This window comes from Chaetodon auriga, chromosome 11 (assembly GCF_051107435.1).
Source record: "Chaetodon auriga isolate fChaAug3 chromosome 11, fChaAug3.hap1, whole genome shotgun sequence".
NCBI lineage: Eukaryota > Metazoa > Chordata > Actinopteri > Chaetodontiformes > Chaetodontidae > Chaetodon > Chaetodon auriga.
This window is the reverse complement of record NC_135084.1, coordinates 26,035,092-26,057,338: the sequence shown is the minus strand read 5'-3', so window position 1 is coordinate 26,057,338 and position 22,247 is coordinate 26,035,092. Positions and strand designations below refer to the sequence as shown.

General features: G+C 44.6%; 1 protein-coding gene across 3 annotated transcripts in view; it reads right to left on the bottom strand.

Annotated features, from left to right (window-relative positions):
- The window catches only part of atrnl1a (attractin-like 1a), a 212,404-nt gene that overhangs the window by 161,622 nt on the left and 28,535 nt on the right, over window positions 1–22,247 (bottom strand). For all 3 annotated transcript variants that reach the window (XR_013077819.1, XM_076743654.1, XM_076743655.1), the window contains exons 5-11: window positions 19,794–20,002; window positions 17,102–17,276; window positions 16,608–16,695; window positions 14,565–14,811; window positions 9,916–10,099; window positions 6,905–7,059; window positions 171–255 (exon numbers count right to left, since the gene is read on the bottom strand). Coding sequence is in view for 2 of the 3 variants with exons in the window: in XM_076743654.1 (XP_076599769.1) it covers window positions 171–255; window positions 6,905–7,059; window positions 9,916–10,099; window positions 14,565–14,811; window positions 16,608–16,695; window positions 17,102–17,276; window positions 19,794–20,002 (1,143 nt within the window). In the remaining variant the exon portion in view is untranslated. The remainder of the gene's footprint in view (window positions 1–170; window positions 256–6,904; window positions 7,060–9,915; window positions 10,100–14,564; window positions 14,812–16,607; window positions 16,696–17,101; window positions 17,277–19,793; window positions 20,003–22,247) is intronic.

Here is a 22,247-nt window from a genome sequence, read left to right as displayed (position 1 = left end):
CAGTGTCACAGTTCTGCACTTCATCCAGCCGACCTCCTCCCTGTCACTCCAGCGTGGTACGTAAACTGTCCATTCACTCGAACAAATGTAGTATTTCTAAGTATTCTCCTGATGGAGCTCAACAGAGATGACCAACAGCAAAGCAGCATGGAGGGAGGAAAGAAACTCACCCGTTGCTAACCACGGCTGAATGTCCAAAGCGGTTGATGTCCCGATGTAGACCTGGTCTGGGGAGGACAGTCCACTCATCACAGGCTGCAGAGAAGTACACACACACGTCTAAATACAGTATTTTAGTTTTGTGTGTATTCCTTTAATGAGAAACCACTAAATGTCAGGAAGAACAGCCAAATACTTTCATTAACCACCTGTTTACTCAGCAAGTGACAATGCACCCTGATGTGTTCCACTGTGAGAAAATAACAGACAAAGCGGATGAGAGTCGTGATTTTAGGTCTTCTGGATCTTTTCTCTTCTTGCAGTTACTCTGGCTAAACCACAGCGAGAGCACCAAACATCATCATCCACCTTTTACAAATCTGTCAGCTGCTGTGCTTTGACGGACGGGTCAACAAAGGCTCAGTTCATTAAAGAAGAATAAACTATAATGCTGATCAAAGTCTTGAGAGCAACTGTACATTTGGAAGACGCCTCCCTGACGGTTAGCAAGCATGTAAGTATATATATCTCATCTTATTTTGGTGCGCAATCATCACATCATCCACCACCTTTTCTCTTCTTTTTCTTTAAATAAGGAGTAACTGACCTGCCTGCAGGAGGAGAGAACAGAGGAGGGTGACCCGCAGTTCAACATCCACCCTTAATTTCATTAGGAGGAATAAGAAGTCATTATCCTAACCTTTTCACATCAAACTGTGGTGAAGAAGATAGGGAAGATAATCTGGGAGATGACTTCATAAAACACTTCACAGCACCAAATATCACCATAAATTATCTCGCTCGCTCTCTTTCTCTAGTTATCATTGGAGTTATCAGCTCTGTGTATTTTACTATTTGGGTTTTACAACTCTCTGATGTTTTAATGACCCCTACGTGCTCCCATTATATTAATATGGAAATGACTGTGTGTGTGTGTGTGTGTGTGAGAGAGAGAGAGAGAGCCTGTGGTGTGTTAGTGTAAATGTGCCATTTAGCCAGATGAGCCTTCCCTGAACGTAAACGGAGAGCCGGCAGAGACGGGGACTCGGAGCCGCCAGGTTGCTAACGACCTCGTTAAACGGGGCGCTAATTGGGAGCGCTTGTTTAAGAACGAAGGATGCGGCAGCGGACACGGTGAGGGGTTATAAGGAGGGGGGTCGTTCTAATCAGCACCAAGAGCGATGAGTTCATCACCATCGGGGGTTAAAGGTCGCTCATATTAACGTGCAGAACAGAGTGACGCTGATACGATCGAGCAGAACTGCAGCTGGTGGGAACTGAGAACAGGTGCATGTTTCCCTCAGTGCAGCTTTTCAGGCTGTGCTTCATCAGGACAGGAAGACCATAAAGTGACACCTGCCCCAACCACGAGCTTGAAGATGACACGCTCAGCTGAGAACTGTTCATAGAAATACTTTGATATTTTGACACTTCGCATTAAGCAAAAGATGAGAACAGTACATTATGTTAATTGGAAATATCTGGACGCTTTGATAGCTGCTTCCTCCTGCTTCTAGCCTTTGCTATGCTAAGCTAACTGACTGCTGAGGCTGGCTGCAGCTTCAAAGTGTACTGGTGTTTCGTGTTCACAGCGAACATGCAGCCTAGTAACAACATTCTGACTGGTAATGAGGTTGTTTAAATGGCATCTACCGCCATTAAATTAAGTATTAACATTTATGTTGCCACAGAAACTACGTTACAAACACAGAAAAATACATGTGTAATGAAAAGCATGTGACTGGTGAAGCTTGTTGGGGCAGTGCCGCCTGAGACACAACTCAGGGATCAAGTTCTGTAAACTAGAAAAGACTTCTTTTGAGACCGATATAATAGTTCCCTCTGAGCAGAGGCGAGGGTAAACTGTGCTGAACAACCTGCCAGACGGCTGGAGATCTGAATCTGTGACACGTGTCAAATCCATTTCTCCATCTTGCACTAATGCTGAGGTTTTGTCAGCTTTTTTTAATATAACCTGTAAGCCCTGGAGCTCAGCAGCACCTCTGTGGTGATCACCTGTCAGCAGGACTCCAGGTGTGCGCTGCTGGGAGGCAACTAAAACGAGCATGTGACACGCGTGGTGCCGAAAGTTTCAATATGTATGAATGTATGAATTTAGAGCCACAGCTCAAACTGAAGGCAAAAAGATCACAGCTCCAGTGACTTTGGATCTCATCTTCTGGGCACACACACCTGATCCGACCACCCTGACACTGATGCTGCCAAACTGCCCACCAAAGAACTGCAGGCTCAACAGATCCTTATCAGCCACGACGCAAACGCACACACGCACACACACGCATCAACACGGATTTTAATTTCCTCTCAGGATATGAGAAAGTCTGTGTTAATAATGCATGGTGAGTCCAGAACAGGCGGGCTGGGCTGATTGACAGTTTGATCTGATCTGCACTAATGGAGGACTTGATGAAGATGGGCGAGAGGAGGAGGAGGAGGTTTGAACGGCAGCCACTGTCTGCTCCTCCAATATATCACGGCTCCCAACGTCTTCCAAACTCCAAAAAGCCCTGGGCTTTTCAGCGGGCTGTGCCGTGTGTGTGTGTGTGTGTGTGTGTGTGTGTGTGTGTGTGTGTGTGTGTGTGTGTGTGTGTGTGCAGCAGACAGTGTGTGGGTGTGTGCCTGTGGTGTGTCAACTTGGAGAGGACCGCGTTTTTAATCAGAGTTCATTTTCCCCCAAATCTAATTAGAAGTGTGAGGGTGGCAGGGTTGAGGGGAGGATGGGGGAGCTGGAGGGGGAGAGGGAGAATTAAATCCAAATGAAAAGTGCCTTCCGTGTCGACCTGAATCTAATGTGTGGCAGCAGAAGAGCAGGAGAAGCTAATAACGGCGCGTCGCCCCTCCAAGGTTAGCACAGCAAAACAAAAACAAATTAGCGCTCGAAACCCCTCCACTCGCAGCGGAGGAGCGGAGGAGCAAATGAAGACGAGACGAGGGACGGAGAGAAGTGACTTCCACAGGTGGAGCAATTCATTATCTGAGAGGAGAGAGGAGAGAGGGCAGAGGAGGAGGAGGAGGAGGAGGAGGCATGAGAAGGTGGACAGACGAGGGAGATACTGTGTAATCTTCAGGAATCTGAAAAAATGCTTTATTTTAAGGGAACCTCAACATCTACTTTGATAAAAGTTTTCCAAGTAATTTCCTCTGAAGAAAGTATTTCCTGATACGGACGATAAGTACTTTAAAAAAATATTACTGATGACGGAAAGTTCAGTTTAAAAACACACTCTGTGTGTGAAGGACTTCACTGTGAAAAACTGGGTGGAAAGATGAAGATGAAACGTGCTTGTTCATTGTCACTGTAGCATCTCCTTCATCTAACTCACACTGCCTGCCCTCATCTGCTCTCCCCTTGGTTTTTCTCCTTCCACCGTCACTCCCCCCTCCTCCTCCTCCTGCAGTCAGTCAGGAGGTGGCTGGTGGACAGTGAAGCAGTGCAGACTGGAGCGTTTATGAATAAATGATGATATTTATAAAGAGGACGGTGCTGGTGCAGAGTTGAGGGACATATAAATACACATTTATTGGGGAGGATGTTGATGGGCGGGGGGGGGGGGGATTCAGCATTCAACACCACGCTACCTCCAACTTGTCTGAGATGGAGACGCTCTGTAAACAAATGCTTTGTTGTTTATTGCCTTTGATTTTGCCTTTTATTCACAACCTTAATATCTGCTTCATCCCGGCATACCTTTATTGTTTTTAGGTAATTCTCTTTCACCGTCATCAGCGCTTCTTTTTCACTCCCTAAATCCCTCCTTCATTTACTCTTTATTTCTCTCCCGCTCTGTGTACATCCGTCTCTCCTTCCTCAGCGCCCTCCTCTCGTATTTCATCCGCTTCCTCACATTCGAGGCTTTATCTCACCAATATCCTCCCTGTTATTTCTCCCCTTTATTATATCATTTACAGCAGAGTGACAAGAGAGATGAGAGAGGGGGGTTGGGGGGATCTAGATGATGACAAAAGAAAAATGAAATCTGGATTATGTTTGAAATAAATTACTTTTGCATTTTTAGGATAAAAATTTCAGCCCTGATTCCAAAAAAGTTGGGACGCTGTGTAAAACAAACAGGATGTGATAACTTCCTGATCCCTGTTCATCTACTGTGTCAGTACACACTTTGATTACAGATGATGGATTCTGTTGTTTTACACAGTATTCCAACTTCTTTGGAAGTTAGCTAAAGCTGCTTTGTAAAAACTAATTGAACTGACTGTACATGATGCACTGCAGTACATCACTTCCTGGTTTGTTGGGCTCACTTGGCTGAACTTTGCTAAACTGCTGGCAAAGTCACTCAATACACTCATCTTGATATGACTATTAGATCTGTGTTACTGCGTCTTTGCAGAGTGTCTCTGCAGGTTTTGTCAGCGTATTTTCTTTTGTCGGGCCGTGGTGATTCTTCCTCCGGCTGAGATCCTGCAGGTTTACCCATGATGAGGTTATCACGGTGTGAGCACTGAACACCGTCTGCCCTTTAGCGTGGGGGGGGGGGCGTCCGGGCTGGTCAAAGGGGGTTCAATCACAGTAGAGAGGAGATGGTGAAATAAAAATGTTAAAAATCATTCCTTTCCTTCCTGTTCATAGTTTCACTGTGCAAATATGAACATAACTACCAGCAAGACACTGCAAAATGTAACTTCTACTTCAATAACATGTAGTTCATTACTGTTCAACACTGCTGATACTTAATCAATAAAAGTGACTGATGGGATCGATAGTTTATTGATTTGTATGCGACGAAACTGAAATATGACAGAAAAGATCAAATTCCAGGACGAACCGGAAAATGTAGACGGGACAAATACCATTTGCTCTCTCGTCAAGCGCTCCTGACGCACCCTTGAGCAAGGCACTCAGCCTCATTGCGATGCAGGGCAGGGACGGTGCTGTCTGTGACAGAAAGGACGTTGTGACGCTGGTTTTGTCTGACCTGGAGGTCTTCAGTGTTCATGTGAGTCTTGGAGCCAATCCAAACAGAGCCAGGAGACACCGAAGCAAATGTCATTTTCTAAAGAGGAGACTCAATCATGAATGACAGTCCCACTCAGTCCAAGAACAAACTGAAGATAATTAGACCCGATCCAGAACGTTTGACCTAAAAAGCCCATAATACAGAGAGAATATACACACCGGCAGCGGTATCTAACGATCAGCGTGGAAAAGAGCAGCAACAGACATCGTTTTCTCTGCATTTCACAGTTCACACTCAGCATGGCGCCTCAAAAATCACATTTCTCTCCTGCGATCATTCCGACACACCGTATGATCAGAGCTGATAGAGACCACTTGGATCCAATCAGGTATCAGACACATTGAAATAGAGGGCAGAGACTTGTGGCAGGGACAAAAGGACCCTATCCAGAGCTAAACAGACAGAGCAGAAAATAATGTGGAGCCAGCCAAACCTGCTTCTGGATCACTGTGAAATGATCAGACCTGTGAATTCTGACCAGAGCTGAAGACTTTCAACACGCAGACAGAAGCAGAATCAAATACTCACGTTGACTTTTCTGCATAATAAATGAGCAGCAATCAAAACTATCACTGATTTTTCCATGTCAGTCAACTGATGCCTTGTTGTTTCAGAGCTAAAGGACGCCCTGCCTGACCATCGGCCACCTCAGCACACAGTTACAGGATACAATTAATGGTGCAACCCCACCACGACGTGACAAGGACACGGCAGCAGCTCTGCCTGCTGAGCCACCAGCAGGCTTCTGCTGCGTCCTCGTCCTCTCGTGAAGAGACCAGCCGTCTTTCCTTTTCCCGTCTTCTGTCTTCACCGTGTTAATCTCTCTGCTCCCTGTTGTTTCTCTCCTGTGAAGAGTTGGTGTAATCCCTCTTTTCCTCTCCCAGTGCTCTCTTCATCGCTCCGTTTCTACGTCCCTGTCGAGGGCTGGGAACATCCTCGAGCCATCTGGTCTACAGCACGACTGGGAAGCCCGTAATGGGATCCTTCATCATCCATATTCTCTACCTGCACCGCAGTGTGTATCCGAACTGTTCTCTCCATCACACACTCTTCTGTTTTAAGGTTTCTTTGCTGTTTTGGTGCAGTCAGTGTTCGTTTCTCGCTTCTTTCAGTCTCTTCACACCATTAAGGGCATTTCATCAAATGCTGCTGCTGCACAATTTTGAGTCACACTAGAAAATTAGCACTAAAAACACAGCATTTATATGTATGTGTGAAAAGAAAACACTGAGTTACATGAATAAAATCGGTTTTCTCAGAGGCTCCTCATGAGTCACAGACTGGGTTGGCAGCATGTGTGCGCATATGATGGGCCCTCAGTTATTACTACAACCAAACACTGTATGAAGTCTGGTAAATATGACAAATGTACTGTACTGTAATACATTAATGCATCCACCCAGAGCAAAGAGGAGTTGTGGGGGATAGTGTGAAGAGTTACTCCAACACAGTCGTCAAACCTCCTTGTGTTTGGGTGTAATGAGGCGCGTATGAGAGGAGGCATGTGGCTCTCCTGAGCCCAGACTGCACTTCAAGAAGAACTGGTTGTTCCAAATTTGGAGAAAAAGGTGAAAATGAAATATATTGGTAAAAAAAACATCAGGTGTGCTGTGGGATTTTTTAATGTAAAAAATACAGCTGAAAAGCGCTGAGCTACAGTACATACGGCTGTTAGCCTAACATGTGGCATCTGCTGTAAACTCCGGTGAAAGCCTCTGTGTGTGTCATCTAAAACTCGTTCTTACCGACATCGTACGCCATGAAGTCTGCCGAAAAGCACTTGGCTCCGTTGCTTAGCGACGTGTCATTGTGAGTGTTTCCTCCAAAAACCAGCATCGTGCCGCTCAGCAGCACCGCCGAGTGGAGGTACCGCGCCAAGCCGCTCTCCCTGAGGATCAACCTGCGTGCGCGCGCGCGCGCACACACACACACACACACACACACACACACACACACACACAGGTAGAGACAGACACACAAAGAAAAAAGTGCAATTTGGCAAATGAGACATATTAGGAAAGACTTCATTTGCCAGTTGTGTGTGTGTGTGTGTGTGTGTGTGTGTGTGTGTGTGTGTGTGTGTGTGTGTGTGTGTCATGTGTACCCATGGTGCCATGTTACTGATGGCGTCTGTCTGGGTGTGTGACCTGGCCTGTGGTGACTGCCCTTCATACCAACTGTTCTTTCATGGGAGCAGCAGCGCACATGCACACGCACACATACACTCACACTCTCACTCTCACTCTCACTCTCACACACACACACACACACACACACACACACACACACACACACACACACACACACACATACCTAAAGAAACACTCAACACAGACATTGTAGGAGGTCTCAATGTGCCGTGTGTGACTCCTGTGAGGTCAAAGGTCACATATTGGAAACCAACTGCGGCAGCAATCTGTGGCTTCTTCAATTACTGCAGCGACTCTGATTTTCCACCAGAGACTTTGATGTTGGAGGTTCTTAAAGGAACACGCTGAGCGTCTGTCACTGATGGACACACAGCAAACACTGATCGGACAAGAACATGATTTGCCAGTTTGCTCTTTCTTTAGTTTACTCTGTGTCCGACGGGATCAAAACTAAAACGACTGTATGTGAAAACTATTTATGTCCAAGTTGTTCTGAGAAGTTTAAGGCGCAGAAGCCAAAACCTGCTTTTTGTACAGCTACTTTACACGCCGCCTCCCTCCTACATGATCTATGAGCATCTGAGACGCTGGTTCCAACACAGGTAAACACTATCATTCTGGTTAGACTGCAGACGTCTGAGGTCACATACACGACTCCAACTTTTGTCCATAAGGTTTATATGATGAGGCTGTTCAATATATCAGCAGTATAAAATATTAGCAGTACAAAGCAATTCAAGCACAAAGAACATCCTCCAAGCACAAAACAGTAGAACCGTCACAGAGGCAGAATTTACTGCAGGGCTGCTGTTTCCAACTGCATTAGTGAAAAACTGGCAACTGAACGTTTATCACTGTAAATTTATCAAGATAAAACATGGAGGAAGAGTTGTGTTTGACTAAACAAGAGAGGAAGAGAAGAACTAATCGGAGTATGATGAAATAAACAAATGAACTATAAGTCACTATCTGAGAAGTTAGAGTTAACTTGGTTTTACTGATGTTGAAGACAACATGTATTGTCCTGCTGTCATTTTATTCAGCTTATTAACACGTCGTGTAAAAGCTGGGTTTGAAAAGCCTGAATGAGCCTGAACAAGCTGTTTTCACTTTGTGAAATGAAACGAGTGGAAAGTGGCCTGGTGAACCACAGCGTGCTGTGATGACAGTGACACGCAGGTGTCACGTCCAGGACTCTAACGTGGTCTGCAGACCTGTCAGGAGCTTCCCGCTCACAGAGGACATGATCTTTACTTTGGAGCTGGACAGAATAGCTGGAACGCCCAGAAAGATTTCAGTCTGAGAATTTCAAAAGTCCACCAGATCGAGTGACACCTGACTCCAACCACAAATTCCATCTGGAAAGTGAGAGCCATGGAGAGACAGCAGGCTGTGTGTGCGCGTGTGTACATGTGAGCATATGTTTGTGTGTGTGTGTGTGTGTGTGTGTGTGTGTGTGTGTGTGTGAGTGCACATGTGAGTGTTGGCTAAGTGAAAAGCAGAGTGTGATCGAGCTGAGCGTCTCCTTTCACCCATCCAGCTGCCCGGGGTCACCTTAGGTCAGACCTCCTGTCTCATCCTTCTATTTTGAAACCAAAAATCACGTCTGCGTTTAAGTTTGGAGCATCTGTTTGATTTGTGAAAGGCTCAAGTTGAAGGTCCATGATTGCTACAAAACTTTGAATTTTGTTCCATCACTCGTGTGTGAGAGTTGGTGCTGTCAGGAATTACCTTTGACCTTTGACCACCAAAATGTAGTCGGCTCATCCTCGAGTCCAACTGAACGTTTGTACCAAATTTGGAAAAAGAAGGTGTTCCTGAGATCTCAGGTTCAGGTACGTACATAAACATAGATGTACACCATCAGCATAAGAAAACAACTCAGTTAGTAAAATTATTTTAGCTTCAGAACGTACTCAAGTGTCAAAAGTATATTTATACACTCATTATGAGGAACGGTTCCTCTAAGAAGTTGTTATTTCAGCATTAAAAAATAACAAGAAGCTTTGGCAACATTATTTTCCAAAAAGCTGAATTCTTCCAGGTCGGTTCAAAGATGACGCCGTCCTCTACAGTTTGATGATGTCTAAGAAGCAAAATGGTGAAAGTTATTTTTCTGACCTCATGATGAATCGAAAATCTTCAGTTGTCAGATAAACGTACAGTTAAAAAGAGCAAATTTATCCTCTGGGCTGTGAAGGAGAAGAGTAAAAACCCCTAAACGCTGCCTGTAGATACAGCACAGAGCAAACGTACAAACAGCTGACCAACACTTCCTGTCAGGAACCAGCATCGCCTTCATGTTTTCACTGCACAGTGTCATGTGATCCAATGATTGGATTTCTATCAATACTGTTTTGAAACTGATACCAGGTAAATATTTCAGTCACAGCTCCACATAATAACTTAAATTAAAAATGCATGATGGGATTGGCTCCAGCTCCCTGCAACCCTGGACCAGATAAGCCATTCAGAGAATGGACGAGTGCGATGCCGGCAGCTGATATGCTCTCTATGAATGTCAGTGGGATTTTCAGTGTTGCTGTCATTCGATACCTGAGTGTGTGCTGAGAACACAGAAGCATAACATTACTGCGTCCTCTCACCATGTCTTCGTGTGGACGTGGTATCGGTACATGTGGTCCACGAGGCCGTATTTGTTGTTGCTGAGTGCCTTGTATCCCCCGTGGACGAACACGCAGCCGCTGGCCTCATCGTACACGCTGCTGTGGCCGTAACCTCCTTGGACCACCGCGCCTCCAGCAGACAGAACCTGCCAGGAGTTCGACCCTGAGACACAGAGAGGGGTCCGATTAATGCAGCACACTCACGCTGAAAAATCAAAGTTCACCACAGTTTTTGATGCTTTTCACGTTCATACAAACAAGCAAAGCGCTTTTAATTTTGGAGGTGAGACGGAGAGAGTGAGGCAAACAGTGAGAGAGACCACAGGAAATTAGACTTTTTTGAATGTAAAAGTGTCCCTTTATTAGACCAGCACGATGCATACCCATTAACTCAGGTGCATGGAAAATCTTATTAAAAACAGGCAGGGATTACATCATCCGAGCAGCCCCCGATAAAAGAAAAGACACAGCACAACAAACGAAGCCTTGGAAGGGGGAGGAACTTCAAAAGGCAGAGAGAACATGCCGTCATCTGGAACGGTAAACCCCTGAGACCACAAACAGCACTGAGAGCAGAGAGAGACACTGAGAACCTGAGACCAAATGAGCTGGAAAGCATTCAGAGGTAATATCTCCACACAACCCTCCAAACGTGTCTCTTTTTATTCACATGTAATCTGCACCTGAGTACACCTGCTGGCTGCTGATGGCTATAAAATCACCTGCAAGAAACACGTATAATACTCAAACACTCAACAAGCTGGGACGAACAGAAATAAACCAGAACGTGATAACCTGCTGATCCTTCTTCACATAAACTGACCTGAACTTTATTTACCAAACCTGGTGATGACTGGGTTAAAGCTGTAGTCCCAATCCTTTCAGACAGACTGGGTGTGACCTCAGCTGACAGACTTGTCCTGACTGACAGAAAAAGGAATTGTGTTTATTGGCAAAAACGTAAAAGGCCCTTATAAACGGTCACACGATGGTGCTACTGAAACCAATAAAACGAGCGGTCCTCCCTCAGCTCTTGGCTGACCTTGCCACAAAACCTTCCAGGAATCAACTGAATGCTTTGAAATGATTCTGCTAACTAACACAGAAAGAGGACAGCAGAAAACGAGACACAAAGACCATTTTAAATTGCATAATGTTGAATCCAAAGCACGAAGCCTGCGCACCGACTGAGCTGACTGATCACAAACCGGCTGCTGAAACAGGTCACTGCGGAGAAAGGAGTGGTTACAACGAGGAAGAACTACTGTGTGCCCAATCTGACAGAGAAGAAGTGAAGAACTCCCAAAATATGAAAAAAGTACGACTGAACTTATGAAACAACATACTACATATACTACTACAGAATGTACTACAACAGCTGGTCAAAATGCTCCTTCTCTCGGCTGATTTTAGTTCATCCCGCTTAGGTTGGCATAAGTGAGAATCTACTGTACAAATATACAAAGCAGAAAAGATGTGGTTATATAGAAACTGTCTCTGTGACGCAGTTTAACAGGAAGCACAAGTTTATTCTTCAGCTGTCTTACTCTCTGTTCATCTTAGTTACAACTGTTTGATAACCAAATTGAACAGATCCTATCATAAATACTGAAATGAAATGTTTCTTTGGCTCATACATCATCATCCCTTTACTCAATCTCAAATTTAAAATCATGTGATGGTCTGGCTCTAATGCGCCAGCGACATACTTTTTCAACTGATGAACAACAGAGAAGAAGTGAGTCGCTGACAGACGGCAGAACATCGACTCAGAGAGGATGAACTGAAAACTGAGCAAGAAAGAAGAAGAGAAGCAGTGATAGAAAGAAAGGAGAAGGTCAACTCTTATCTCATCTCTGGCAGCTAATTGCAGTGAACCTGCCTCTCTGAGTGGTCATTAAATCCTTTTACCTCATATTTTACACTCGCTTCCACTTTCCTCTGTTCATCTGCAGGTTGCACTGACTCTCTCAAGCCTAATGATGCTGAGTGCAGACTTACGCTGTGACACTGTCAGAGAGAGAAGAGGGAGGGAGGAGATAGAGGTGGATGAAGATGAAAGTGACAGACAGATGAGGGGAGGGAGGGAAGGAAAAGGTGAGGGGGAAGGAGCGGGAGATGAGGGGGACCGAGGAGGAGCGATGACAGAGCAGGTCAGAAAGGGAGGCCCGGAAGATGAAAGGAAAAAAGACGATGGGAGTCAAAGGAGGGAGATGTGAGAGTGGAGAAGAAGAAGAGGGAAGGAGGGATGAAAAGGAGAGAAGAGGATGACAGGAGGGGAGGAGAGTGAGGAAATGTAGTAGATTCATTAATCATTGTCTCCCCCCAGACACTCCGGCCTGGATGCCACCTCTTAATGACCGCTGTGTGTGTGTGTGTGTGTGTGTGTGTGTGTGTGTGTGTGTGTGTGTGTGTGTGTTTTCTCTCTACAATGGGATCCAACTCCAATTTCAGCTGCTGGTTTACAACGCTGTGTGACACTGCCATCTAGTGGCTGAACAGAGAATCCTAAAATACAAAATAAATACAAAAACACAGTAAATGGTCAGAAGTATTACACCCATCTATGGGTTTAACCTCATGAAATCATGGCTTTTTACATGCTGCCATAACAGCCTGCACTCCTCTGAGAAGGTTTTCTACCACATTTTGAAGCCTGGCTGCATTAGAGAGGGTTCCAGCCCATCCCAAACATGTTGGATGGGGTGAAGGTCAGGTCTCTGCGCAGATTAAACCACAAAAAATATCCTGAGAAAAATCAATCCTACTCCTGCTCTTTTCTCCAACATTACCATCTCCAGCATTAAATGACCACATCAGAGAGCCACACAGAAATGTTTGATGATGAGGGAACAGGCTGTTTGCACACCTCAAGTCAGTGAACTGCAGATGGAGATTTTCTACATGGGAAGCACTATAACACACTCAAAATGCCAACGTTTTGCGACATTTACAGTTACTCAAATCGATCAAACCGAGAAACCACAGGAGCTTTTATTGAGTACCAATACTCGTTCATAAGGGCGAAAAATGCAAGAAATTGACCAAAAAATAATGGAAAAAATAACTTCCTAACTGCCTGCAGAAAGGAGGAGACAGAGGGATAATGGTGGACATGGCGTAACATTAACTATTGTTTTAAATCTATGGTGAGAGATTTAAAGTACTGACTACAAGCAACACCACCAACACCTGTTAATTCAGCGTTTCACATAAAACAGCTGAACGTGAATAAGTACCCTGTCCTGTTTAGCAAAGATCCACGTCTTTGGTGGCGTTTCAGCGACCTTGGCCAGTGGTTAACGCGCAAACCGCCGTAACGGAAAGGTCAACGTTCAGCAGCCTGGACGTTAGTTGCTTGATTAATCCAGTTGGAGAGTTTATTGCTGTTTATTTTTCTTCCGGTTTATCGACACAAACGTCACGTTCGTGTTTTTCTCATATTTTCACAGGAAGCTAAAATTCGCGTGACTACACTGATGCACACCATTTCAAGAAATAATCACAGCAGGCGGCACAATTAAGCTAACAGCAAACAATCATCAGTTTTAAAAATGGATGCAACTCACCAATGATGGCTCTCATTGATCCACAGATCGATAACACACCATAACGGTCTAGTAAAAAAAAAAAAAAAAAACGGTCCAGACGAGCCACTACAGTAAAAACATTTAGTCCAAAACACGACAATAATCCACAGAAAGATGTTTTCTTCTTTAAATCAACAGGCGGCGTACTCTCTTCGGCGTTTTCCGCCGTTACAACTTCCGGAAATATCCACAGATTGGCGCCATTTTCTCTCCAGTTACTCCACGGAGTCTTAGGTTTCAAATGACACCTGACTTGACCAATCACGATCTGCACATAATGCCTAGCAACCAGAGCTAATAAGAGTCTGAGTTGAACAGAAGGACCGCCTTCTCCTATTTGCAGATGACTGGCATTTCAAATAGCCAATAAAATTCTATGCATGACAAACTGCCACAAACAGTGAGTTACTCTCAGCTCTGTCACCTCAAATCAGGGATTATGTGAGAAAATATATGAAATATTCAGTTTCTGTGGTAGTGTTATCAGTTCTTATTGAACTAGTGTAAGGCTTCATGCTGTGGTCCCATTGTGTTTTCAGCTAATAAGTCCCAGATATAGTCATTTGCAAGCATCTATTTGCCAAAAATATATTCAGGTGGAAATAAAACCCTTCTACTTCAGAGTGGGGATAAAAGTTCAGAGTGTTACCCTTCAAAAGAGACCAAAACCATGCAGTACTGGTTCAAGAACAGCTTTCAGTGGGTGTGCATTGCAAAGATGTTTTAGGCTAATTTTTATTGGACTGGTAATCATCCCAACTAGAGCAGTGTCAATGGCAAAGAATGTCAATTTGTGCTGAGTCCATTCTCAAAGTAATAAAAAAAAAAAATATTAAACTAGAAACACAAATATAAATAGTTTTACAAATATCAATTACAAGCCAAACAGTCCGTATTGGAATCCAGAGACCTGGATCATTGAACATGGCCTCCAACAGCTTGAGGAGTCCCTGTGTTTGACTTCCATCAATAAAAAACAATTAAAGACTGGCCAAAGAAACCTGAATCGATGGCAGCAGAGTCAGCAGGTGCACTTACTGATGTTGTACTCCTGGACTTTGTTGATGTAGCTGTAGATTGGCGAGTAGCCGAAGAAGATCAGCATCACCGGCTCACCGTCCGCCAGCTCCACCACGTGGGCAGTGTGTCCCTCCAGGGCGTAGGGAGGGGGCGGGGCTGGTTTCAGTGGTGACCAGGTGCGTCTGGGAATGTTGAACACCCACATCTCGTCCGTCACGTTGGCAGATTTGGCCTCCAGCTTCCCACCAAACATGTAGATGTCATCCTCCATGAGGGAAAAGACACAGAGGGTTGAGTGTGTGATGCTTTTCATTGTGAGGGACGTTTGTCTCCCCCTTCTGGTAGTGAAGGGGGAGACAAACACAGATGCACTGCAGGAATGTCACTGCAGACAAACTCCAGCATGCCGAGAAATACTGAAAGATTTACAGAACAGTGATTAATCAGCATGCTGCAAACTCGTACTGCTGAGCTTAGCTTAGCACTAAGAGTGGAAACACAGGGAAACAGCCAGCCTGCGTCTGTGCAACAACACAATCTGCCTCCAGCACTCATTAAGCTCAATCATTAACACATCTAAAATACTGATTATAGCAGCTTTAAGTCCGTAATGATGAACTAACTTGCTGTAATATGCACTGATCTTCAACAAAGATGAGGAGTCACCTAAAATATCAGCTGAGGGGTGAGGGGTGAAGGTCAGCAGGTCTGCTGGAGTCACTGTTACACCAAATTATGCACGTCTGCTTGTGTTTGAGGTTTCACCAGAAGGTAACGAGTTAAAGCGATGAAGTGATTCCTTTCATGCCTCCGCAGGGCAGCAGAGACAGTCTGGATACAGTACAAACTGTGCTGCCTACAAATCTTCTTCAGCCTTCAGTCGGACACGCCGACCTCGTCCAGACGAAGTCTCACCTTCATCACAGCAGAGCGGAGACATTTGTCTTCATTCTCCCTCCGTCCTTCACTATTAAATGACCTCTTCCACACAAAATAAGCATGTGTCCCAGTATTTGGACAGTGACACATCATTTGATGCGCCGAGCTGTGAAGTGAGTGATCTATCCGGGACACATGGGTGGTTCTGATGTTCCCATTTCTTCACAGGTGACGTGAAGAATGGTCTCCGGAAAAATGCAATATTTTCCTTTCAGTCATATGAAATGACTTCCTCAGTTCCTCAGCTTTCAGTGACGTGCAGTTCTGCTCTACAACAACACGAGGTGCATTCCAAAACTACACTTCACAGGCCACAGGCCATTTTTTATTAGCACTGTTCTCTGTAAATGAGTTACTGATGCTCGTTGGTTTAATAGGCTCGAGGTGTTGGACAGACTGTGTACTGCTCACATACTGTCAAAAAACACTGCAGTGCAATTGTATTACATCACCAATGTGTTAGAAATATACTTAAATATACTTAAAATGAAGCGAATCTAAAGCACACTTCATTAAGCACGCTAATAGTGTGTTACAAAGGACTTGAAAATAAGTATACTTTTCATAAGAACACTTTATTACTTTACACTTTTAAAAGTACACTTTATAATACACTTACAATAAAGTACACTTTTTATAAGTACTTTGAAAAAATCACAGAATTATATTAATTTTTAATAAATTTAAGTAGAACTTAGTGACATGTTTTCAGAAGTGCACTTTTTAAAAGTATATGCCAAAACATACTTTAAATTAAGAAGTTAAAAGTCAAAGTGTACCTGTCATGACTTTTCTATACTTCAGTTATATTTCTGACATACTAGTGTTTGACCTGGAAAAGCTCAAATATGAAACTTCCCGCTGAGCTTTTGTCAAAACGCTGAAGAAATCCTGACATTCGCCGTGTGTCTCCAGCGTGGTTTGTATGTAAATATGTGCAGGTGTGTCTGTTCATGTGCATGGAGGCGCAAAGTGAAGACTGAAACTCTGACTGTGTTCTGTATCTGTTATTTACCACCTGAGTGCATGTATCAGACACACAGCACTGCGTTTTCATATTTTCCTGCCTCAGGTAACTTTTCTGTTTGTTGTCAGCGAAATGTAGAGCCTCAGCTTTATTACCTGGTACAGAGCCAACGAGTGACCGTATCTGTAGAGGGGGCCGCTGCTGACGGGCACCACGTCCCACGTGCTGCTCTCCAGGTTGTAGCTGTAAATGGAAAAGATCAAAGAGTAGTGGAAGGAGTACTCACATTCTTTACTAAACTCCTACTACTACAAGTCCTGCAATCTCAGCCAAAAATCAAAGTATAATGAAGTTATGAGCAGTAGAAGTACTCACTGTGCAGTAAAATGTTCCCGGTCAGTGTCTGACGTGTGTGCACGCTGCATTTTACTGCTGCAGGTGTTTAAGCTCACTTGAAGTACTTTATATTCTGTGTGTTTAATCTGCAGCCATGCGTCATATTCTATAAGATCATCGTATGTTTGGAGTGCGGCTGTCCTGTAAGAACCACGTATCTCTAAAAAGCTTTCAGCTTCGTGACGACGCCGGCTAAGCCTGAGCTCAGCTTTAGAGGACAGACAGACAGCCGGGACAGACCGGGGCTGCTTACTTGAGGACCATGTGGTAGTTGGAGTAGTTGAAGGTGTAGCCTCCCACCACCCACATCAACCCAGAGTGCACCAGAGCCTGATGGGACGCCCGACCCAGAGACTGAGCTGATGGTTTGACACTTGGCAGCACCCAGAAGGCCTCGGTGGAGGGGACGGACAGAGAGCAGTCTGGACCTGAGACAAAGACAGGGAGGACAGACGTGCTTCATTCAAACAGCATCTTTAATGGACACAAACGTGGTTAAAAAACAAAGCCCTCAAAAGACAAAAATGGTGGCAGGAAGAGGAAAAGAGCTCAAATGGGTCTTCATGTGGCGTCTTTGGTGTCTCTGAGGGCAGAATTTGACATTTTAGGGCTTTAGGGCAGATCTGACCTGAGAACAGACTGTACCAACTTTAAATATTTTTCATTAGTGAAAGCTATCGTTGATCACCAAACCATTGATTACCAAACCAATCACCACTGCAGCGTCTGTCTGCTCTAAAACAGCCACAGATGAAAAACCTTTTATTCCAAAAGTCCTGGAGTGAGATCAGACAATCCTTTGACTTCTGGGAAGCTGAACTTGTTTTCCCTGAAAATGCAGTAAAACTATGGAGAGGCAGGCGGTCGGAGTTAAGAGCTGATCAGATGACAGCGGGGGGGTTCTAATGAGGGAGGTGGGTTTGATTAAAGCTCCAGTACCAAACGAGACGGGAGGAGAAGAAACAAATGAAAAACACTCGTCCAGTACGCTCTCCTGCCTGTGGATGGGGGGACGAGGAGCGTGGGGGGACGGAGGGGGACGAGGGAAGGACAAACGGTGGACACGCTCTTTTCATTAACACAAAAACACATTTTTTTTCCTGTGAAGTGGCGGTTGCTATGGCGACTAGCCCCTTTATTACCCCCCAGTGTTTGTGCATCAGATGGCTGCTCCGAAGCGGCGCCTGTCTCCACCTGACTCATTACAGCACCGACACACATCCGTCCACCTCCAGCCTCTTTCACGAACGACTCGTCACTGGCGGCGTTGAGGTGGACGAACCTCCACCCAGAGCCAATTAAAGGTTTGAGCATGAAATCATCACACAAAAAAACACAAACAGGTGAAATTACTTTGATTATTTGGTCCAAACAGAGAAAGGAGGCCTCTGTGTGTGTGTGTGTGTGTGTGTGTGTGTGTGTGTGTGTGTGTGCATGTTGTTGATTACATTCTGATTAATTATTTGAGCTTGAAGCTCGCAGCTTGAGATTTGGGATGGATGCGAGTTGCTGTTTCTCTGATTACTTCCTGTGTGAATGTGTCCAAACGACGAATGAATTAAGAGTAAACAGAGTTTTAATTTCACGCCTCACATCGATTGGTCAGGGTACACACAACATTTTAAATGATAAATTCAGAATAAATCTCCTCAAAAACAGCTGAGGCTTTTTTTGTTTCCTGCACACAAACTGTTTATTCAGATTTAATGTATGTCTGCAGATGAAATAAGATCAAATACTGTTTAAAAATGAACATTTCATGAGTAGAAAGAGGCTTCACTCCTCAGACTGTCGACTCGTGCTTACGCCATTCACCCAGGAGGGGGCAGTGCTTCACCAGCTAATCTAATTTAACTGGACCTTGAACGTCTGGTGGGTTCAGATTAAAAACACTATCGTTATTATGTCAGATATCATTGGCTCTGAATTGTTTTGAGGGCAGACTCAGTTTGTCAGGAGCAGGCAGAGGATAATTAAACACTGAGTGTTTTATTGATGAGATGGCACACACTTCATTAATAAAATGATAAAATACTAATATTAATCTGTGTGTTTGGCACCCAGTCTCATATTGATGCTACATCAGTGTAATTGCCTTCAACAAATGAGGCAGTCCTGAGGAAACTGGCAGCAGCTACAAGCCATTGAGTGTATTTAATATTTATGGACAGTCCGTTTCAGATTTCGCCTCTTTCTTGCATCAAGAAAGAGGATTTTCATCCAGACACCACCGTCCCACGTGTCGTAAAGTTGTTCTGCCGAAAGACAAAACTGCTCACAAATGACACATAAAAAACAAAAATAATGAAGGCACATATATTATGCACCACTAGACAAGATTTCCCAGGACATCACATTTATTGTTTTATCATATAAAATAATATTGAATGAGGCTGCACCGTGTCGGGCATAAACAGGAAAACAGCTGCTGCTGAGCTTTTGTATCTCCTCCTCCTGTCTGTTTCCTTCTCGTTCCCTTTTCACGTTAATAATGAACAAAACAGAAACATCAAAAAGATCCTCTTCTCACAGGCATCGTGGGAGATGTACTATTTGTTCTGAGAAGAAATGACTCTGCTCTGGCCTGATTTGTCGCTATGACACAGTAATTACATGAAGGCATGAAAATGACATATGGACTTCTCAAAATGCTCCACCTGACATCCCAGCATCGATTTCCAGCTCAAAAGACATCCATAAACATTAGAAAACAGCATTTCAGCGACTGCTTCATCGTGAAAGATGCTGAAAGTGGCCGAATACTGTCGAAACAATGGTTGTTTGTAAACATCTTAAAAGCTCAACAAATCAGTAAATCAATGCTTACTGGGATCATCAGCATTACACATGAAGTCCAGCGAGACCAAAAGCTTCTCGATAACCCTCCTCAGCTCTTCTATGGTTTTGATTTCGCAGGTAAAATATTCTGTTCCCTGCTCTCCTACCTTGCCAGCTGTCGTTGCAGACGCACAGCTTCTCTCCGGTCAGGTCGCAGTAGCCGTGATCCGGGCTGCCACAGTTATCCCTGCAGTACGGGATGTCGCAGGCGTCTCCTTTCCAGTACTCCTCGCACTCACAGTACACTCGACCTGAGGCGGAGTTGGTCGTGCTGCATCTGCCGTGGCCTGAACAGTTGTTGGGACAGGAGTTTATCCTGAGGAAGACAGTCAGAGAGGACGTCAAGGAGGTTCTTCAAGGTCATGCAGGCCTGTCTTGATTGTGACCGGCCAGATGTTACTTTAGATAACGCCACAGCTCATGAAAGTAATACTAATGTCATGATTTCTTGCTGAAACAAAGCTCTTATGAGCCTTTTAGCCTCTTTTAGCTGATGGTTTTGATTTTGGAGCACGTTCACGACACGGTTCAGGCTCAGCGCTCTCTTCATCCTCTTCTCCAGATGCAGCAGGTGGCTGCTTTCAACAGGCTGTAATGAAGTCACTGCACACTGCCTGACCAGCACCAAGCGGCAGGCAAACAGTGAAGAGGAGCTGTTGAGGAAACGTGTAGAAACCAAAGAGGTATTTTTCTCAGGAGCTAAAGGACAGTGAAGGTTGGACTTATCTGGACACTGAATGAACACAGGATTGCTCCCTGTCTGCTGAAAGTGTCCAAACAGTCTTCATACACCAAAAAATCACCTCTGTGGAGGAGGACGTCTCAGACTGCATCACTGCTCTCACACTGTGGCCTCCTGCAGTTCAACCATCTCTCCAGGTGTTTGGAGTCAGTTGAACCTGCAGTTATTTGGTTTGGCCAGTGAGCGTCATGGTACAGAAATACTTTACACTGATTGCCATTGTTTTAAAACAGTGGTTGAAATGAACTGAGACCTCCTTGTGTATGTTGTTCAAAACCTACCAAGAAAAATACTTCCCATGGCCATGCTGTGAGGATTTATGAAATAAGATAATGCTGTCAAACCCACACAGTTATGAGACACAATGCTCGCTGTAAAAGTAAGTTAGCCTTCACAATGCATAATTTTTAACAGCACACGCTGCTCCTCTGTCATATCACATTCAGATGCTGAGAGATACGGCCGTGAAAAAAATCATCCTTTCACACAAAGAAATGGTTTGCTGCTGTTACAGGAGGGTCGCCATGGCAACCTTTATCTCCCGTGTGTGTGTGTGTGTGTGCGCGTGCGCGCGTGCACTGAGAGCCTTGAGGCTGTGTGACTGTACAGTAACTGTCCTCACTCCTCCCATGTGTCCAACCTTTCACACATCATTCAATTCTCCATCATGGCACTCACTACTGGTGTGTGTGTGTGCATGCATGCATGCATGTGTGTGTGTGTGCGTGTGTGTGTGTATGTGTGTGAGTAAGGGGTGGTGACATGGCGCAGACAGCATTATGATGTACAGGATGAATTCATCTTTGCGCTGTGGTGGGACGGCAGCACGCAGACAGAGGTGACGCATTTATGGTGAAACAGATCCAAACCTGTTAAGGTTGTTATTGCTTCATCATGTGACTCAGATTTAAAGTGTAACCACTAACAAGCTGTAAGCCTCAATGAAGCAGCTCAAGCTGAAGAGTCACATGAAAGCTGAATTTTGAATGCAAACCATCTGATTTGTTGTTGAGGTGTGACGCCTCCATCACTTTTTGCCGGACCTGCTTTCAAACAGAAGATCTGTCGCACACCCTCAGACGGACTGACAGCTGGTGCAGACGGCTTTCTTCAGGCAGACATTTTTTGATTTGTGAGGTGAAACTGAATCATTAACGATGGCCCAGTTCCATTAAGTCTCAGTAAGTCATGCCAGCAGGGCAGCATTCACAGCAACAAAGCCACAGAACGAGCTCACCTAAACACAACACAGTCTGTATTAATGTTAATAATCAGACACGTGCTTTTCCTGCAACCACAGGCCACTTAATGTTCTGACAGTAAGTGAACACACCACGTTAGCCAACATTCAGCTGATGCTAATGTGATGTTTCAGAGGTCTACAGTAGAAAATTTGACCAGGTGTGACAAAGCAGGTGAGAACACGCCATCCTTTCTGAGTCAGCCTCCTACACCCTTTCCAGCCGCTCTGCTCAGGCTTCCACACACCAGCTGTTTCCAGAAAAACAAAGAACTATTTTTCCAGGGACAAGAATCCAGAGAATCCAGAATCCTAAATATATGTGAGCTTCAAGAAATGGGATCTATTCCACAGACCTGAACATTTAGATTGCTGCTTCACTCTTTTTGGGCTCCATCAATGCCTCAGAAAGAAAAGTGCTCTTCGATGGTGTTTGCTCTGCTTTCATCACCAGCTAGCTGCTAACCTTGCGTGCTGATTGGTGCTGGGCAGGTGGCGCACTGCGTGGGTTTGTTAGCTAAAAGAGGCCAAAAGATGCAGAGCTGGAGGGAACTCCTTCACTTAACGTTAGATTTAAAG